This window comes from Heptranchias perlo, chromosome 4 (assembly GCF_035084215.1).
Source record: "Heptranchias perlo isolate sHepPer1 chromosome 4, sHepPer1.hap1, whole genome shotgun sequence".
Lineage (NCBI taxonomy): Eukaryota > Metazoa > Chordata > Chondrichthyes > Hexanchiformes > Hexanchidae > Heptranchias > Heptranchias perlo.
The window spans coordinates 475461-495201 of NC_090328.1; the positions used below are offsets into that span (position 1 = coordinate 475461).

The window sequence follows — 19741 nt, forward strand, 5'->3', positions numbered from 1 at the left end:
CACCAGGAGCTATCAGGAAATAATAACAGGGAATCAAGGGATATGGGGATCGGGCGGGAAAGTGGAGTTGTGGTCGAAGATCAGCCATGATCTGATTGAATGGCGGAGCAGGCTCGAGGGGCCATATGGTCTACTCTGGCTCCTGTTTCTTAAGTATCCCTCAGGCCTGATATGGGCACACTGGTATTGTCTCACACATGGGGCACTGCTCCTTACCCAGCCTCTCCACTTCTGAACCAGTGTCCTTTAGAAACAGGAGCAATACCTCGCAGTCTCGCGTGCTTCCATCTGCCCTTCCTCTTCCCCAGGTTCCTTGCTGATTCGCTCTTCCATCTGCCCTTCCTCTTCCTCAGGTTCCTTGCTGATTTGCTCTTCCATCTGCCCTTCCTCTTCCTCAGGTTCCTTGCTGATTCGCTCTTCCATCTGCCCTTCCTCTTCCTCAGGTTCCTTGCTGATTCGCTCTTCCATCTGCCCTTCCTCTTCCCCAGGTTCCTTTCTGGGCTCGTCTCGGGGACCCTCCATGTCCAAACTGCAGTCCACCTGAAATCACAAAGCACATTCATGGAACTAACTGATGATGAAGTTTAAAATCAATCTGATCAATGTCTCTCCCCCCGCCCTCCCTGAGTACTCACAGCTGTTACCCGGGTCATCGCCAGGTGACTCAGCTAACATCGAGCTCTGTCCTCCCAGAACAATGGGCCCCTTCTAGAACTGAACTGCCCACCAGCAGCACAGTCTGCATTCCAGAGCATAGCGTGGAACCAGCAAGAAGTCAGGCAGCCAGGTCTGGGGTCATGACACCCTCTCACCAAGGAATGTTCGAATTTTATAGTGCTCACCAGGAGGTGGAGAGATAACTGATATGCAAGGGGGGGGGGGTCCCGGGTCACCAATTTTCACTTGGACAAAATTACTTATAATGACAGGTCCCACCTGTAACTCACTCCCGGGTATCTGTTATTCAATGCCTTTGTTAGCTCTAGACTTGACTACTCCAATGCTTTCCTGACCGGCCTCCCATCTTCCACCCGCCATAAACTTGAGATCATCCAAAACTCTGCTGCCCGTATCCTAACTCACACCAAGTCCCGTTCACCCATCACCCCCCGTGCTCGCTGACCTACACTGGATCCCGGTCTGGGAACACCTCAATTTTAAAATTCTCATCCCTGTTTTCAAATCCCTCCATGGCCCTCGCCCCTCCCTGTCTCTGTAACCTCCTCCAACTCTACAATCCTCTGAGATCCTCCAATTCTTGCCTTTTAATCGCTCCACCATTGGCAGCCGTGCCTTCAGCTGCCTAGGCTCTAAGCACTGGAATTCCCTCCCTAAACCTCTCTCTCTTCCTTTAAGACACTCTTTTGGTCACCTATCCTAATATCTCCTACTGTGACTCAGTGTCAAATGTTATTCGATAATACTCCCGTGAGGGCCTTGGGACGTTTTACTATGTTACAGGCGCTATGTAAAGACAAGTTGTTGTTGTATATATAAACCCCCCGAACCCCTCGATTACATTCCAGCCTGTAACTCACTCTCGGTATCAATTATCCTACATATAGAATCATAGAACGATTACGGAACAGAAGGAGGCCATTCGGCCCATAGAGCCCATGCCGGCTCTTTGTTAGAACAATCCAGTCAGTTCCATTCCCCTGCTCTTTCCCAGTAGTCCTGCAAATCTTTTTGTTTCAAGTATTTATCCGATTCCCTTTTCGAAGGCCACGATTGAATCTGCCTCCACCACCCCCTCAGGCAGTGCATTCCAGATCATAAATACTCGCTGGGTAAAAAAGTTTTTCCTCGTGTCGCCTTCGGTTCTTTTGCCAATCACCTTAAATCTGTGTCCTCTGGTTCTCAACCCTTCTACCAATGGGAACAGTTTCTCCTTATTTACTTTATCTAAACCCTTCATGATTTTGAATACCTCTATCAAATCTCCTCTCAACCTTCTTTGTTCCAAGGTGAACAGTCCCAGCTTCTCCAGTCTATCCACGTAACTGAAATCCCTCATCCCTGGAATCATTCTAGTAAATCTCTCTGCACCCTCTCTAAGGCCGTCACATCTTTCCTGAAGTTTGGTGCCCAGAACTGGACACAATACTCCAGCTGCGTCCTAACCAGTGTTTTATAAAGGTTCATCGTGGCTTTTGTACTCTATGCCTCTATTTATAAAGACCAAGATCCTGTATGCTTTTTAACCACTTTCTCAATCTGTCCTGCCACCTTCAAAGATTTGTGTACATATACCCCCAGATCTCTCTGTTCCTGCACCCCTTTTAGAATTGTACCATTTAGTTATATTGCCTCTCCTCATTCTTCCTGTCAGAATGTGTCACTTCACACTTCTGTGTTAAATTTCATCTGCCATGTGTCCGCCCATTCCACCAGCCTGTTTATGTCCTCCTGCAGTCTATCACTATCCTCCTCACTGTTTGCTATCTTTCCAAGTTTTGAGTCATCTGCAAATGTTGAAATTGTGCCCTGTACACCCAAGTCCAAGTCATTAATATATATCAAGAAAAGCAGTGGTCCCAGCACCGACCCCTGGGGAACACCACTGTACACCTCCCTCCAGTCCAAAAAACAACCGTTCACCACTACTCTCTGTTTCCTGTCACTTAGCCAATTTCGCATCCATGCTGTCACTGCCCCTTTTATTCCATGGGCTTCAATTCTGCTGACAGGCCTATTATGTGGCACTTTATCAATTGCCTTTTGAAAGTCCATATACACATCAATTGCATTGCCCTCATCTACCCTCTCTGTTACCTCATCAAAAAACTCTATCAAGTTAATTAAACACTATTTTAATTTAACAAATCCGTGCTGGCTTTCCTTTATTAATCCACACTTGTCCAAGTGACTGTTAATTCTGTCTCGGATTATCGTTTCTAAAAGTTTCCCCACCACTGAGGTTAAACTGACTGGCCTGTAGTTGCTGGGTTTATCCTTACACCCTTTTTTAAACAAGGGTGTAACATTTGCAATTCTCCAGTTCTCTGGCATCACCCCGGTATCTAAGGAGGATTGGAAGATTATAACCATCTAAATCCCTTGATTAGATTCCAGTCTGTAACTCACTCCCGGGTATCCGTTATTCTATATATAAACCCCCCCGAACCCCTCGATTAGATTCCAGTCTGTAACTCACTCCTGGGTATCTGTTATTCTATATATAAACCCCCCGAACCCCTCGATTAAATTCCAGTCGGTAACTCACTCCCGGGTATCTGTTATTCTATATATAAACCACCCCGAACCCCTCGATTAAATTCCAGTCGGTAACTCACTCCCGGGTATCTGTTATTCTATATATAAACCCCCCGAACCCCTCGATTAGATTCCAGCCTGTAACTCACTCCTGGGTATCTGTTATTCTATATATAAACCACCCCGAACCCCTCGATTAAATTCCAGTCGGTAACTCACTCCCGGGTATCTGTTATTCTATATATAAACCCCCCGAACCCCTCGATTAGATTCCAGCCTGTAACTCACTCCTGGGTATCTGTTATTCTATATATAAACCCCCCGAACCCCTCGATTCGATTCCAGCCTGTAACTCACTCCCGGGTATCTGTTATTCTATATATAAACCCCCCGAACCCCTCGATTAGATTCCAGTCTGTAACTCACTCCAGGATATCAGTTATTCCATATATAAACCAAATGTCGGGGGTACAATTCCCCACTCCCAAATGCTGAGATTTGATTGGGCTCTGCTTTTATTACAGACACTGTTCCATATGATGTTGTCATGGTGACAGATGCTGTGTGGACCAATCACCAGAGATTCCCTGCAGAGTGGAACTCTCCACTGAGAATGGGGGAGAAATATTCTGCCACCCCACATTCCCCTTTGTCCTACAATCCACAGCCTGTAGGACACGGGTTTGGGTTCCGCTCACCATTATTTCCCGGTTTACTCATCCTCGATCAGACTTTTTTCAGCCCGAGAGCCGTTCTGAACCATGGGCCTCGGTACTCCCACAGCCTAGAGTCCAGGCACCTCACACTCACCATACCTGGTCTCTCATCCTTGTTCTGGGCTTGGGCTTGATGTTGATCGATATACAGGGGCTGATGGGAGTGCAGGCTCTTGGCTCAGCATCTTCCTCTTCCTCATACACACCCACACTCGCTATGCTGCACTCTCCATCTTCATCACCTACACAAGCACAAAGACCTCCAGTTAGTGCATGTTAGAGGTAACAATGAGAAGTTCCTTATGTGGGCTGCTGACACCCAGTTCGTCCTCACCACCACCAGTCTCAATCCTACAACAACCTCTGCACTGTCACAACTACTTTCAACTGAACATTGGGAAGACCAAAGCCATCATTATTAGCCCCTGACATCAACTGCTCGTTTACCACATGCCCCATCTTCCTCATTGACCACTCAGGCTGAGCCAGACCGTAAAACACACATCCACCCTCGAGGATAGATAGGAGTCTCTCCGACCCCCTTGCTAGGCTCACACTCACCCACCCTCGATGGTAGATAGAAGTCTCTCAGACCCCCTCACTGGGCTCACATTAACAACCCCTCAGATAATGAAGCAGTCCGTGCCCACATGCAGCAAGACCTGGACAACATCCAGGCTTGGGCTGATAAGTGACAAATAGCATTCGCACCAGACAAGTGCCAGGCAATGACCATCTCCAACAAGAGAGAGTTTAACCACCTCCTCTTGACATTCAACGGCATTACCATTGCCAAATCCCCCACCATCAACATCCCGGGGGTCATCATCGACCAGAAACTTAACTGGACCGGCTACACTCACCTCCTGACATCCCAAAGCCTTTCCACCACCTACAAGGCACAAGTCAGGAGTGTGATGGAATACTCTCCACCTGCCTGGATGAGTGCAGCTCCAACAACACTCAAGAAGCTCGATACCATCCAGGACAAAACAGCCCGCTTGATTGGCACCCCATCCACCACCCTAAACATTCACTCCCTTCACCACCGGCGCACAGTGGTTGCAGTGTGTACCATCCACAGGATGTACTGCAGCAACTCGCCAAGGCTTCTTCGACAGCACCTCCCAAACCCACGACCTCTACCACCTGGAAGGACAAGAGCAGCAGGCACATGGGAACAACACCACCTGCACGTTCCCCTCCAAGTCACACACCATCCCGACTTGGAAATATATCGTCGTTCCTTCATTGTCGCTGGGTCAAAATCCTGGAACTCCCTACCTAACAGCACTGTGGGAGAACCCTCACCACACGGACTGCAGCGGTTCAAGAAGGCGGCTCACCACCACCTTCTCAAGGGCAATTAGGGATGGGCAATAAATGCCGGCCTCGCCAGTGACGCCCACAACCCATGACTGAATTTAAAAAAAAACTGCATCTCACACTCACCCACCCTCGATGGTAGATAGGAGTGGGCTCACACTGTATCTCACACTCTCATACACCCACACTCGATGGAAGAGGGCTCACAATGTATCTCATGCTCACACACACCCACCCTCGAGGATAGATAGGAGCTGGCTCACACTCACACCCACCCTCGATGGTAGATAGCAGCTGGGCTCACACTGTATCTCACACACCCACCCTGTTCCTGAGGGGAGAGTCGCTGTCCATCTGCCGACTCCTCTTCATCAGTTCTGCTGTCAGAGTCCGAGGTCAGTTCCTGTGGACTGTGGTGACTGGTGTGACTGGGATTCTGCTTCTGAAGATCTTCTGCATTATTTGACCTGTCAGTGACACAATGCAGGTTAAAATAACAGGTTGTGTATTATGGCCCATTGGGAGAAAGCCCTCCCAGTGTGGTACTGAACCACACTCTGGAAGGTAGCAGATTCTATACTCACTCTGTGCTAAGTTAGCTGCCCTGAGCTGGAGCAGCAACTCAGATACCACAGATGATCTCGGTGCACATGGGTTAGAGAGGGTGAGAGAAGAGATACACCAATCACAGTGTGGGGAACCACACCAGATGCACCAATCACAGTGTGGGGAACCTACACCAGATGCACCAATCACAGGCTTAGCTTGTATTCCCTTGAGTATATAATATTCAGGGGTGATCTAATTGAGGTGTTCAAGACGATTAAAGGATTTGATAGGGTAGATAGGAAGAAACTATTTCCTCTGGTGGGGGCGTCCGGAACAAGGGGGAATAATCTGAAAATTAGAGCTCGGCCGTTCAGGGGTGATGTCAGGAAGCACTTCTTCACACAAAGGTTGGTGGAAATCTGGAACTCTCTCCCCCAAGAAGCTTTGAGGCTGGGGGTCAATTTGTTGTGCAAGGGGATTAAGGGTTACAGAACCAGGGCTGGGAAATGGAGCTAAGATACAGATCAGCCATGATACGGTAGCATAGTGGTTATGTTACTGGACAAGTAATCCAGAGGCCTGGGCTAATAATCCGGAGTCATGAGTTCAAATCCCGCCACGGCAGCTGGGGAATTTAAAGTCAATTAATTAAATAAAAAATCTGGAATTAAAATACTAGTATCAGTAATGGTGGCCATGAAACTACCGGATTGTCGTAAAAACCCATCTGGTTCACTAATGTCCTTTAGGGAAGGAAACCTGCCGTCCTTACCTGGTCTGGCCTATATGTGATTCCAGACCCACAGCAATGTGGTTGATTCTTAATTGCCCTCTGAAATGGCCTAGCAAGCCACTCAGTTGTAAAATCTCGCTAAAAAAAGTCACAATAAGAATAAAACCGGACGGACCACTAGGCACCGGACACGACAAAGGCAAACCAAGCCCAATCGACCCTGTGAAGTCCTCCTCACTAACATCTGGGGACTTGTGCCAAAATTGGGAGAGCTGTCCCACAGACGAGTCAAGCAACAGCCTGACATAGCCAAACTGAAAGAATCATACCTTTCAGCCAACGTCCCAGACTCTTCCATCACCATCCCTGGGTACGTCCTGTCCCACCGGCAGGACAGACCCACCAGAGGTGGCGGTACAGTGATATACAGTCAGGAGGGAGTGGCCCTGGGAGTCCTCAACATTGACTCTGGACCCCATGAAATCTCATGGCATCAGGTCAAACATGGGCAAGGAAACCTCCTGCTGATTACCACCGACCGTCCTCCCTCAGATGATGAATCAGTCCTCCTCCATGTTGAGCACCACTTGGAGGAAGCACTGAGGGTAGCAAGGGCACAGAATGTACTCTGGGTGGGGGACTTCAATGTCCATCACCAAGAGTGGCTCGGTAGCACCATTACTGACCGAGCTGGCCGAGTCCTGAAGGACATAGCTGCCAGACTGGGCCTGCAGCAGATGGTGAGCGAACCAACACGACAGGAAAAACTTACTTGACCTCGTCCTCACCAATCTACCTGTCGCAAATGCATCTGTCCATGACAGTATTGGTAGGAGTGACCACTGCACAGTCCTCGTGGGGATGAAGTCCCATCTTCGCACTGAGGACACCATCCAACATGTTGTGTGGCACTACCACCGTGCTAAATGGGATAGATTCAGGATAGATCTAGCAGCACAAAATTGGACATCCATGAGGCACTGTAGGCCATCAGCAGCAGCAGAATTGTATTCCAGCACAATCTGTAACCTCATGGCCCGGCATATTCCTCACTCTACCATTACCAACAAACCAGGGGATCAACCCTGGTTCAATGAGGAGTGTAGAAGAGCATGCCAGGAGCAGCACCAGGCGTACCGAAAAATGAGGTGCCAACCTGGTGAAGCTACAACTCAGGTCTACATGCATGCTAAACAGCGGAAGCAACATGCTATAGACAGAGCTAAGCGATTCCACAACCAACGGATCAGATCAAAGCTCTGCAGTCCTGCCACATCCAGTCGTGAATGGTGGTGGACAATTAAACAACTAACGGGAGGAGAAGGCTCTGCAAACATCCCCATCCTCAATGATGGCGGAGTCCAGCACGTGAGTGCAAAAGACAAGGCTGAAGCATTTGCAACCATCTTCAGCCAGAAGTGCTGAGTGGATGATCCATCTCGGCCTCCTCCCGATATCCCCACCATCACAGAAGCCAGTCTTCAGCCAATTTGATTCACTCCATGTGATATCAAGAAACGGCTGAGTGCACTGGATACAGCAAAGGCTATGGGCCCCGACAACATCCCGGCTGTAGTGCTGAAGACTTGTGCTCCAGAACTAGCCTCGAGCCAAGCTGTTCCAGTACAGCTACAACACTGGCATCTACCCGACAATGTGGAAAATTGCCCAGGTATGTCCTGTCCACAAAAAGCAGGACAAATCCAATCCGGCCAATTACTGCCCCATCAGTCCACTCTCAATCAGCAAAGTGATGGAAGGTGTCGTCGACAGTGCTATCAAGCGACACTTACTCACCGATGCTCAGTTTGGGTTCCGCCAGGACCACTCGGCTCCAGACCTCATTACAGCCTTGGTCCAAACATGGACAAAAGAGCTGAATTACAGAGGTGAGGTGAGAGTGACTGCCCTTGACATGAAGGCAGCATTCGACCGAGTGTGGCACCAAGGCGCCCTAGTAAAATTGAAGTCAATGGGAATCAGGGGGAAAACTCTCCAGTGGCTGGAGTCATACCTAGCACAAAGGAAGATGGTAGTGGTTGTTGGAGGCCAATCATCTCAGCCCCAGGGCTTTGCTGCAGGAGTTCCTCAGGGCAATGTCCGAGGCCCAACCATCTTCAGCTGCTTCATCAATGACCTTCCCTCCATCATAAGGTCAGAAATGGGGATGTTCGCTGATGACTGCACAGTGTTCAGTTCCATTCGCAACCCCTCAAATCATGAGGCAGTCCGAGACCGCATGCAGCAAGACCTGGACAACATCCAGGCTTGGGCTCATAAGTGGCAAGTAACATTCGTGCCAGATAAGTGCCAGGCAATGACCATCTCAAACAAAAGAGGGTCTAACCATCTCCCCTTGACATTCAACGGCATTACCATCGCCGAATCCCCTACCATCAACATCCTGGGGGTCACCACTGACCAGAAACTTAACTGGACCAGCCATATAAATACTGTGGCTACAAGAGCAGGTCAGAGGCTTGGTATTCTGCGGCGAGTGACTCACTTCCTGACTCCCAAAGCCTTTCCACATCTACAAGGCACAAGTCAGGAGTGTGATGGAATACTCTCCACTTGCTTGTATGAGTGCAGCTCCAACAACACTCAAGAAGCTCGACACCATCCAGGACAAAGCAGCCCACTTGATTGGCACCCCATCCACCACCCTAAACATTCACAGTGGCTGCAGTGTGTACCATCCACAGGATGCACTGCAGCAACTCGCCGAGGCTTCTTCGACAGCACCTCCCAAACCCGTGACCTCTACCACCTGGAAGGACAAGAGCAGCAGGCACATGGGAACAACACCACCTGCACGTTCCTTCATCGTCGCTGGGTCAAAATCCTGGAACTCCCTTCCTAACAGCACTGTGGGAGAACCGTCACCACACGGACTGCAGCGGTTCAAGAAGGCAGCTCACCACCACCTTCTCAAGGGCAATTAGAGATGGGCAATAAATGCCGGCCTCGCCAGCGACACCCACATCCCATGAACAAATAAAAAAAATGATCTAATTGAATGGTGGAACAGGCTCGAGGGGCTGAATAGCCTCCTCCTGTCCCTATGTTGCTTCCCAAAGAGGGCAGATACACCAATCCGAAAATCAACCAACAGAAACACCAATCCCCGGGAGCGAAGATGTCCCCACCAATCCCGGGGAACCACGATACGCCAATCCCGGGGAACCACGATACGCCAATCCCGGGGAACCACGATACGCCAATCCCGGGGAACCACGATACGCCAATCCCGGGGAACCACGATACGCCAATCCCGGGGAACCACGATACGCCAATCCCGGGGAACCACGATACGCCAATCCCGGGGAACCACGATACGCCAATCCCGGGGAACCACGATACGCCAATCCCGGGGAACCACGATACGCCAATCCCGGGGAACCACGATACGCCAATCCCGGGGAACCACGATACGCCAATCCCGGGGAACCACGATACGCCAATCCCGGGGAACCACGATACGCCAATCCCGGGGAACCACGATACGCCAATCCCGGGGAACCAACAGATGCACCAGCAATCTCTCTCTATTTAAATAATACACTGCTTTTCTGTTCCTCCTGCCAAAGTGGACAATTTCACATTTTCCCACATTATACTCCATCTGCCAAATTTTTGCCCACTCACTTAACCTATCTATATCCCTTTGTAGACTCCTTATGTCCTCTTCACAACTTACTTTCCTACCTTTGCCTATTAGCAAATTTAGCAACCATACATTTGGTCCCTTCATCCAAGTTATTGATATAGATTGTAAATAGCTGAGGCCCGAGTACTGATCACTGTGGCACTCCACACGTTACATTTTGCCAACCTGAAAATGACCCATTTATGCCTACTCTCTGTTTCCGGTTAGCTAACCAATCCTTTATCCATGCTAATATGTTACCCTCTACACCATGAGCTCTTATTTTGTGTCGTAGCCTTTGATGTGGCACCTTGTCAAAAGCCTTCTGGAAATCTAAGTACACCACATCCACAGGATCCCCTTTATCCACGTTACTTGTTACTTCCTTAAAGAACTCTAATAAATTAGTCAAACACGATTTCCCTTTCACAAAGCCGTGTTGACGCTGCCTGATTGCATTGAGATTTTCTAATGCCCTGCTACAACCTCCTTAATAACAGATTCTGTCATTTTCCCTATAACAGATGTTAAGCTAACTGGCCTGTAGTTTCCTGCTTTCTGTCTCCCTCCTTTCTTGAATAGAGGAGTTACATTCACTATTTTCGAATCTGATGGAACCCTTCCAGAATCTAGGGAATTTTGGAAAATTAATACTAATGCATCTACTATCTCTGCAGCCACTTCTTTTAAGACCCGAGGATGAAGTCCATCAGGACCTGGGGACTTGTCAGCTTTTAGTTCAAATATTTTTTTCAGAACCCTTTCCCTGGTGATTGTAAATGTTTTAAGTTCCTCCCTCCCTTTCACCTCTTGATTCACAATTATTTCTGGCATGTTATTTGTATCCTCTACAGTGAAGACGGACGCAAAATATCTGTTCAATTCATCCACCATTTCCTTATTCTCCATTATTAATTCCCCAGACTCACTCTCGAGAGGACCAACACTCACTTTACTTACTCTTTTCATTTTTAAATACCTGTAGAAACTCTTACTATCTGTTTTTATATTTCTAGCTAGCTTTCTCTCATACTCTAATTTCTCCCTCCTTATTATTCTTTTAGTCATTCTTTGCTGTTTTTTATATTCTGTCCAGTCTTCTGACCTGCCACTAATCTTCACGGAATTGTATGCTTTTTCTTTCAATTTGATACTATCTTTAACTTCCTTAGTTCGCCACGGATGGTGCGTCCTTCCCCTAGAGTCTTTCTTTCTCACTGGAATGTATCTTTGCTGAGTGTTATGAAATATCTCATTAAATGTCTGCCACTGCATCTCTACTGACATACCCCTAAACCTAAGTTCCCAGTTCACTTTAACCAGCTCTGTCTTCATGCCCTCATAATTGCCCTTATTCAAGTTTAAAACACTAGTCTTAGACTTACTCTTCTCTCCCTTAAACAAAATTCAATCATATTGTGATCACTGCTGCCTAGAGGCTCCTTTACAATGAGGTCATTAATTAATCCTGTCTCATTAAACATTACCAGATATAGAATAGCCTGCTCTCTGTTTGGCTCTAGGACGTGCTGCTCTAAGAAACTGTCCTGAAAGCACTCTATGAACTCATCTTCCAGGCTACCTTTGCCAATCAGATTCTTCCAATCTCTGTGTAGATTAAAATCACTCATGATTATCGCTGTTCCTTTCTCACAAGCCCCCATTATTTCTTCCTGTATACCCTGTCCTACAGTGTGGTTACTGTTAGGGGGCCTATAAACTACTCCCACAAGTGACTTCTTGCCTTTACTATTTCTTATCTCTACCCAAACTCATTCCACATCTTGGTCTTTAGAACTAAGGTCATTTCTCTCTATTACATTTTCATTGAAGGGGATACGGCTAAGGTTCAAGTGCTGAGAGACACAGATGATGAAAGTTGGGTATTTAGCCCATAAACACAGAACAAGCTTCAAGGGACACCATCTCTACCCCATCTGTATGCTTCAATGCAAATGGCTCCAAGTTCCTCCATGTTACACTTACCCACAGGTAATGTCACATGACTGCCCGTGGGATAGCCTCAAGGGCTCAGGGATCTTGGCCTTGCTTCTTGAAGGTTTAGTGGACCCTCCTTAAGCTCAGTAACTCTGCCATGTCCATGATAATCTTCCAGACTTACTGTAAGAAAGGTTCAACAGGTCCTTCAACATCAGCCTCCAGCCCCAAGACAGGCGTCCCCAAAGAGCCGGGGTAGCCTGTGTCCACACTGCTCTCCCTGTCCAACTTCAGCCTGGGCTGCTCGGGCTGGTACACAGGGGCCACAGTGAACTGCCTCTCAGAATCCTGCAAACAAGACATGACAATAATCCAGAAAAGCAGCAGCTCAGAATGAATATCACAAAACTCCCAATATCTACCCCCACCCCACAGATTGTAAAACTAACCCACAGCCACCTTCACAGGTCAATCAGGGATAGGCATGAGATGCTGGCCTTCCCCACATCACCCAGAACAAATGTAAATCGCCAGTGACAGTAGGGCATGGCCATAGACCACAGGGCCTTGGCAGCCCCACATCTCCAGAAGACCACAGGCTGCTATTCTACAGGGTTGGAGGGACTGTATCTAGAGAACGGGGGGGGGGGTGAGCGAGAACGGGGGGGGGGGGGTGAGCGAGAACGGGGGGGGGGGGTGAGCGAGAACGGGGGGGGGGGGTGAGCGAGAACGGGGGGGGGGGGTGAGCGAGAACGGGGGGGGGGGGGTGAGCGAGAACGGGGGGGGGGGTGAGCGAGAACGGGGGGGGGGGGTGAGCGAGAACGGGGGGGGGGGGGGTGAGCGAGAACGGGGGGGGGGGGGTGAGCGAGAACGGGGGGGGGGGGGGTGAGCGAGAACGGGGGGGGGGGGGGTGAGCGAGAACGGGGGGGGGGGGTGAGCGAGAACGGGGGGGGGGGGTGAGCGAGAACGGGGGGGGGGGTGAGCGAGAACGGGGGGGGGTGAGCGAGAACGGGGGGGGGTGAGCGAGAACGGGGGGGGGGGGTGAGCGAGAACGGGGGGGGGGGTGAGCGAGAACGGGGGGGGGGGGTGAGCGAGAACGGGGGGGGGGGGTGAGCGAGAACGGGGGGGGGGGGTGAGCGAGAACGGGGGGGGGGGGTGAGCGAGAACGGGGGGGGGGGGTGAGCGAGAACGGGGGGGGGGGGTGAGCGAGAACGGGGGGGGGGGGTGAGCGAGAACGGGGGGGGGGGGTGAGCGAGAACGGGGGGGGGGGGTGAGCGAGAACGGGGGGGGGGGGTGAGCGAGAACGGGGGGGGGGGGGTGAGCGAGAACGGGGGGGGGGGGTGAGCGAGAACGGGGGGGGGGGTGAGCGAGAACGGGGGGGGGTGAGCGAGAACGGGGGGGGGGGTGAGCGAGAACGGGGGGGGGGTGAGCGAGAACGGGGGGGGGGTGAGCGAGAACGGGGGGGGGGGTGAGCGAGAACGGGGGGGGGGGTGAGCGAGAACGGGGGGGGGGTGAGCGAGAACGGGGGGGGGGGTGAGCGAGAACGGGGGGGGGGGTGAGCGAGAACGGGGGGGGTGAGCGAGAACGGGGGGGGGGGTGAGCGAGAACGGGGGGGGGTGAGCGAGAACGGGGGGGGGTGAGCGAGAACGGGGGGGGGGTGAGCGAGAACGGGGGGGGGGGTGTGAGCGAGAACGGGGGGGGGGGTGAGCGAGAACGGGGGGGGGGGGGGGAGCGAGAGAGAACGGGGGGGGGGGGCGAGCGAGAGAGAACGGGGGGGGGGTGCGAGAGAGAGAGAGAGAACGGGGGTGGGGGGAGCGAGAGAGAGAGAGAGAACGGGGGGGGAGAGAGAGAGGGAGAGAGAGAGAACGGGGGGGGAGAGAGAGAGAACGGGGGGGGGGTGCGAGAGAGAGAGAGAGAACGGGGGGGGGGAGCGAGAGAGAGAGAGAGAGAGAACGGGGGGGGGGAGCGAGAGAGAGAGAGAGAGAGAACGGGGGGGGGGAGCGAGAGAGAGAGAGAGAGAGAACGGGGGGGGGAGCGAGAGGGTGAGCGAGAACGGGGAGGGGGTGAGCGAGAACGGGGAGGGGTGAGCGAGAACGGGGAGGGGGTGAGCGAGAACGGGGAGGGGTGAGCGAGAACGGGGAGGGGTGAGCGAGAACGGGGAGGGGTGAGCGAGAACGGGGAGGGGTGAGCGAGAACGGGGAGGGGTGAGCGAGAACGGGGAGGGGTGAGCGAGAACGGGGAGGGGTGAGCGAGAACGGGGAGGGGTGAGCGCGAGAACGGGGAGGGGTGAGCGAGAACGGGGAGGGGTGAGCGAGAACGGGGAGGGGTGAGCGAGAACGGGGAGGGGTGAGCGAGAACGGGGAGGGGTGAGCGAGAACGGGGAGGGGTGAGCGAGAACGGGGAGGGGTGAGCGAGAACGGGGAGGGGTGAGCGAGAACGGGGAGGGGTGAGCGAGAACGGGGAGGGGTGAGCGAGAACGGGGAGGGGTGAGCGAGAACGGGGAGGGGTGAGCGAGAACGGGGAGGGGTGAGCGAGAACGGGGAGGGGTGAGCGAGAACGGGGAGGGGTGAGCGAGAACGGGGAGGGGTGAGCGAGAACGGGGAGGGGTGAGCGAGAATGGGGAGGGGTGAGCGAGAATGAGCGAGAACGGGGAGGGGTGAGCGAGAACGGGGAGGGGTGAGCGAGAACGGGGAGGGGTGAGCGAGAACGGGGAGGGGTGAGCGAGAACGGGGAGGGGTGAGCGAGAACGGGGAGGGGTGAGCGAGAACGGGGAGGGGTGAGCGAGAACGGGGAGGGGTGAGCGAGAACGGGGAGGGGTGAGCGAGAACGGGGAGGGGTGAGCGAGAACGGGGAGGGGTGAGCGAGAACGGGGAGGGGTGAGCGAGAACGGGGAGGGGTGAGCGAGAACGGGGAGGGGTGAGCGAGAACGGGGAGGGGTGAGCGAGAACGGGGAGGGGTGAGCGAGAACGGGGAGGGGTGAGCGAGAACGGGGAGGGGTGAGCGAGAACGGGGAGGGGTGAGCGAGAACGGGGAGGGGTGAGCGAGAACGGGGAGGGGTGAGCGAGAACGGGGAGGGGTGAGCGAGAACGGGGAGGGGTGAGCGAGAACGGGGAGGGGTGAGCGAGAACGGGGAGGGGTGAGCGAGAACGGGGAGGGGTGAGCGAGAACGGGAGGGGTGAGCGAGAACGGGGAGGGGTGAGCGAGAACGGGGAGGGGTGAGCGAGAACGGGGAGGGGTGAGCGAGAACGGGGAGGGGTGAGCGAGAACGGGGAGGGGTGAGCGAGAACGGGGAGGGGTGAGCGAGAACGGGGAGGGGTGAGCGAGAACGGGGAGGGGTGAGCGAGAACGGGGGGGGGGTGAGCGAGAACGGGGCTGGGTGAGCGAGAACGGGGGGGGGTGAGCGAGAACGGGGGGGGGTGAGCGAGAACGGGGGGGGGTGAGCGAGAACGGGGAGGGGTGAGCGAGAACGGGGAGGGGTGAGCGAGAACGGGGAGGGGTGAGCGAGAACGGGGAGGGGTGAGCGAGAACGGGGAGGGGTGAGCGAGAACGGGGAGGGGTGAGCGAGAACGGGGAGGGGTGAGCGAGAACGGGGAGGGGTGAGCGAGAACGGGGAGGGGTGAGCGAGAACGGGGAGGGGTGAGCGAGAACGGGGGGGGGGTGAGCGAGAACGGGGCTGGGTGAGCGAGAACGGGGGGGGGTGAGCGAGAACGGGGGGGGGTGAGCGAGAACGGGGGGGGGGTGAGCGAGAACGGGGGGGGGTGAGCGAGAACGGGGGGGGGGGGGTGGGCGAGAACGGGGGGAGGGGTGAGCGAGAACGGGGGGAGGGGTGAGCGAGAACGGGGAGGGGTGAGCGAGAACGGGGGGGGGTGAGCGAGAACGGGGAGGGGGGGGGTGAGCGAGAACGGGGAGGGGTGAGCGAGAACGGGGAGGGGTGAGCGAGAACGGGGAGGGGGTGAGCGAGAACGGGGAGGGGTGAGCGAGAACGGGGAGGGGTGAGCGAGAACGGGGAGGGGTGAGCGAGAACGGGGAGGGGTGAGCGAGAACGGGGAGGGGTGAGCGAGAACGGGGAGGGGTGAGCGAGAGAGAACGGGGGGGGGGGGGTGAGCGAGAGAGAACGGGGGGGGGGGGTGAGCGAGAGAGAACGGGGGGGGGGGGGTGAGCGAGAGAGAACGGGGGGGGGGGGGTGAGCGAGAGAGAACGGGGGGGGGGGGGTGAGCGAGAGAGAACGGGGGGGGGGGGGTGAGCGAGAGAGGACGGGGGGGGGCGGGGTGAGCGAGAGAGAACGGGGGGGGGGGTGAGCGAGAGAGAACGGGGGGGGGGGGTGAGCGAGAGAGAACGGGGGGGGGGGGGGGGTGAGCGAGAGAGAGAGAGAGAACGGGGGGGGGGAGCGAGAGAGAGAGAGAACGGGGGGGGAGCGAGAGAGAGAGAGAACGGGGGGGGGAGCGAGAGAGAGAGAGAACGGGGGGGGGAGCGAGAGAGAGAGAGAACGGGGGGGGAGCGAGAGAGAGAGAGAACGGGGGGGGGGAGCGAGAGAGAGAGAGAACGGGGGGGGGAGCGAGAGAGAGAGAGAACGGGGGGGGGAGCGAGAGAGAGAGAGAACGGGGGGGGGAGCGAGAGAGAGAGAGAGAACGGGGGGGGGAGCGAGAGAGAGAGAGAACGGGGGGGGGAGCGAGAGAGAGAGAGAGAACGGGGGGGGAGCGAGAGAGAGAGAGAACGGGGGGGGAGCGAGAGAGAGAGAGAACGGGGGGGGAGCGAGAGAGAGAGAGAGAACGGGGGGGGGAGCGAGAGAGAGAGAGAACGGGGGGAGCGAGAGAGAGAGAGAACGGGGGGGGAGCGAGAGAGAGAGAGAACGGGGGGGAGCGAGAGAGAGAGAGAACGGGGGGGAGCGAGAGAGAGAGAGAACGGGGGGGAGCGAGAGAGAGAGAGAACGGGGGGGAGCGAGAGAGAGAGAGAACGGGGGGGGAGCGAGAGAGAGAGAGAACGGGGGGGGGGGGAGCGAGAGAGAGAGAGAACGGGGGGGGGGGGGAGCGAGAGAGAGAGAGAACGGGGGGGGGAGCGAGAGAGAGAGAGAACGGGGGGGGAGCGAGAGAGAGAGAGAACGGGGGGGGGAGCGAGAGAGAGAGAGAGAACGGGGGGGGGAGCGAGAGAGAGAGAGAGAACGGGGGGGGAGCGAGAGAGAGAGAGAACGGGGGGGAGCGAGAGAGAGAGAGAACGGGGGGGAGCGAGAGAGAGAGAGAACGGGGGGGGAGCGAGAGAGAGAGAGAACGGGGGGAGCGAGAGAGAGAGAGAACGGGGGGGGGAGCGAGAGAGAGAGAGAACGGGGGGGGGAGCGAGAGAGAGAGAGAGAACGGGGGGGGGAGCGAGAGAGAGAGAACGGGGGGGGAGAGCGAGAGAGAGAGAACGGGGGGGGGAGAGCGAGAGAGAGAGAACGGGGGGGGAGAGCGAGAGAGAGAGAACGGGGGGGGAGCGAGAGAGAGAGAACGGGGGGGAGAGCGAGAGAGAGAGACGGGGGGGGGGGGAGCGAGAGAGAGAGACGGGGGGGGGAGCGAGAGAGAGAGAGAACGGGGGGGGGGGAGCGAGAGAGAGAGAGAACAGGGGGGGGGGGGAGCGAGAGAGAGAGAGAACGGGGGGGGGGGGAGCGAGAGAGAGAGAGAACGGGGGGGGGGGGAGCGAGAGAGAGAGAGAACGGGGGGGGGGGAGCGAGAGAGAGAGAGAACGGGGGGGGGGGAGCGAGAGAGAGAGAGAACGGGGCGGGGGGGGAGCGAGAGAGAGAGAGAACGGGGGGGGGGGGAGCGAGAGAGAGAGAGAACGGGGGGGGGGGGAGCGAGAGAGAGAGAACGGGGGGGGGGGGGGGGGAGCGAGAGAGAGAACGGGGGGGGGGGGGGGAGCGAGAGAGAGAACGGGGGGGGGGGGGGGGAGAGAGAGAGAGAGAACGGGGGGGGAGCGAGAGAGAGAGAGAACGGGGGGGGGGAGCGAGAGAGAGAGAGAACGGGGGGGGGGAGCGAGAGAGAGAGAGAACGGGGGGGGGGAGCGAGAGAGAGAGAGAACGGGGGGGGGGGAGCGAGAGAGAGAGAGAACGGGGGGGGGGAGCGAGAGAGAGAGAGAACGGGGGGGGGGGGGAGCGAGAGAGAGAGAGAACGGGGGGGGGGAGCGAGAGAGAGAGAGAACGGGGGGGGGAGCGAGAGAGAGAGAGAACGGGGGGGGGAGCGAGAGAGAGAGAGAGAGAACGGGGGGGGGAGCGAGAGAGAGAGAACGGGGGGGGGAGCGAGAGAGAGAGAACGGGAAAGCGAGAGGGAGAGAGAGAATGGGAGGAGCGAGAGAGGGAGAGAGAATGGGAGGAATGTGCAGAACGATGATGGGAGTACCCCAGGGCAGACCTTCAATTTGACCATTCCCATCGGGGGTCAGCACCCAGTGTGGTACCAAGCCCCCGCGGACCAGAAGATGCCAGGATGTATCTCCAGTTTCTGCAGATCTGAGCAGGCGGACAGTGTTCCTGATCACTATCCAGTGACTCCTGTCTGGACAATGATGCCTCCCTTGGAAGAATAGCCTACCGACACTTGGAGGATGGTCACCTGGGTGAGGCAGTGAAGGATGTCTGGAACTCACCCAGCAACGGCCAGTGCTTCAGAAGAGGGGAGGAATGAGGAGGGGAAAGCCTGAGTGTAACGTACCCTGTAATTATGAAGTGTCTGGGCTCCCAGCCCCCTGTCCAGAAGCCACAGTGAGTGGAGGATGGCGGGGACTGAAGTCTTCACCCGTACAGCGGTGCTGTGCTCCTGTAATTTCTCCACTTTGTGGGGGCCACTGAGCAGCCTCCGTTCAGACCATCGGATCATCCACTCCAGGAGTTTGGCTGTGTCCTGGAACCTGGCTTCCAGCTCAGGGGCAAGGTCCTCTCCTGCCAGAGGCAACACCGCTGGGCAGAGGTTGCAATCTGTCCATGCAGCAGACTTGGTGGTGCGGGCAGGGTCAGAGAGAGCGTTGGGTGCAGCCATCCAGTCCCGAAATAAGTTTAACGGACTGGGCAAAGAGTGCAGCTTCAACCCAAACAGGCCTCTGCCCCTCGCCCTCCTCCCAGAGCCAACAGCAGGGAAATAGCTGTGGATATTGCGCTCAGAAGGCGGCACTTCAGAGCGGACGGTGGAGTCTGAGGGCCCTGGAGCGAGCGTTGTGACTGGGAGCTTCGTACTTTCCCCACAGCCCGGGTTCTCTGCCTGATGAGGGTCTGGCGTCAGGAGGGAGCGGTCTTGCGTTCTAAACATTGTCCCAGCAGCCCTCGTCCTGCTCTGCCGGCGCTTTAGAGTGGTGTGAACGTGGAATGCCAGCGAGTTCAGCTCCTGTTCCTTCAGGCAGTCCGAGCAGCTGGTGAGCAGCGGAATGCCGGGGCCCTCGTTCACTATCCGGTCTCTCTCCAGCAAGTAGCTCAGGAACAGCTCCAGGAACTTCACATACTCCTCGTCCTCACGCTCAAACTCCCACGAGCCTGTCACAGGCAGGCGAGGCTCGTCGACCTCTGACCCCCCGTCTGCAGTTTTCCTACACTCTGGACCGTTGTCCCTGTTGGATGAGGTCCTGTGGGGACTGGACTGTGTATCCCTGTAAATACAG

At 55.5% G+C, this 19741-nt stretch overlaps 1 protein-coding gene across 1 annotated transcript in view; it reads right to left on the bottom strand.

The window, feature by feature from the left end:
* cplane1 (ciliogenesis and planar polarity effector 1) overlaps positions 1–19741 on the bottom strand; it is a 211492-nt gene that overhangs the window by 92668 nt on the left and 99083 nt on the right. The window contains exons 26-30 of the mRNA XM_067982079.1: positions 18805–19729; positions 12312–12475; positions 5583–5725; positions 4032–4174; positions 266–540 (exon numbers count right to left, since the gene is read on the bottom strand). Coding sequence (XP_067838180.1) covers positions 266–540; positions 4032–4174; positions 5583–5725; positions 12312–12475; positions 18805–19729 — 1650 coding nt within the window. The remainder of the gene's footprint in view (positions 1–265; positions 541–4031; positions 4175–5582; positions 5726–12311; positions 12476–18804; positions 19730–19741) is intronic.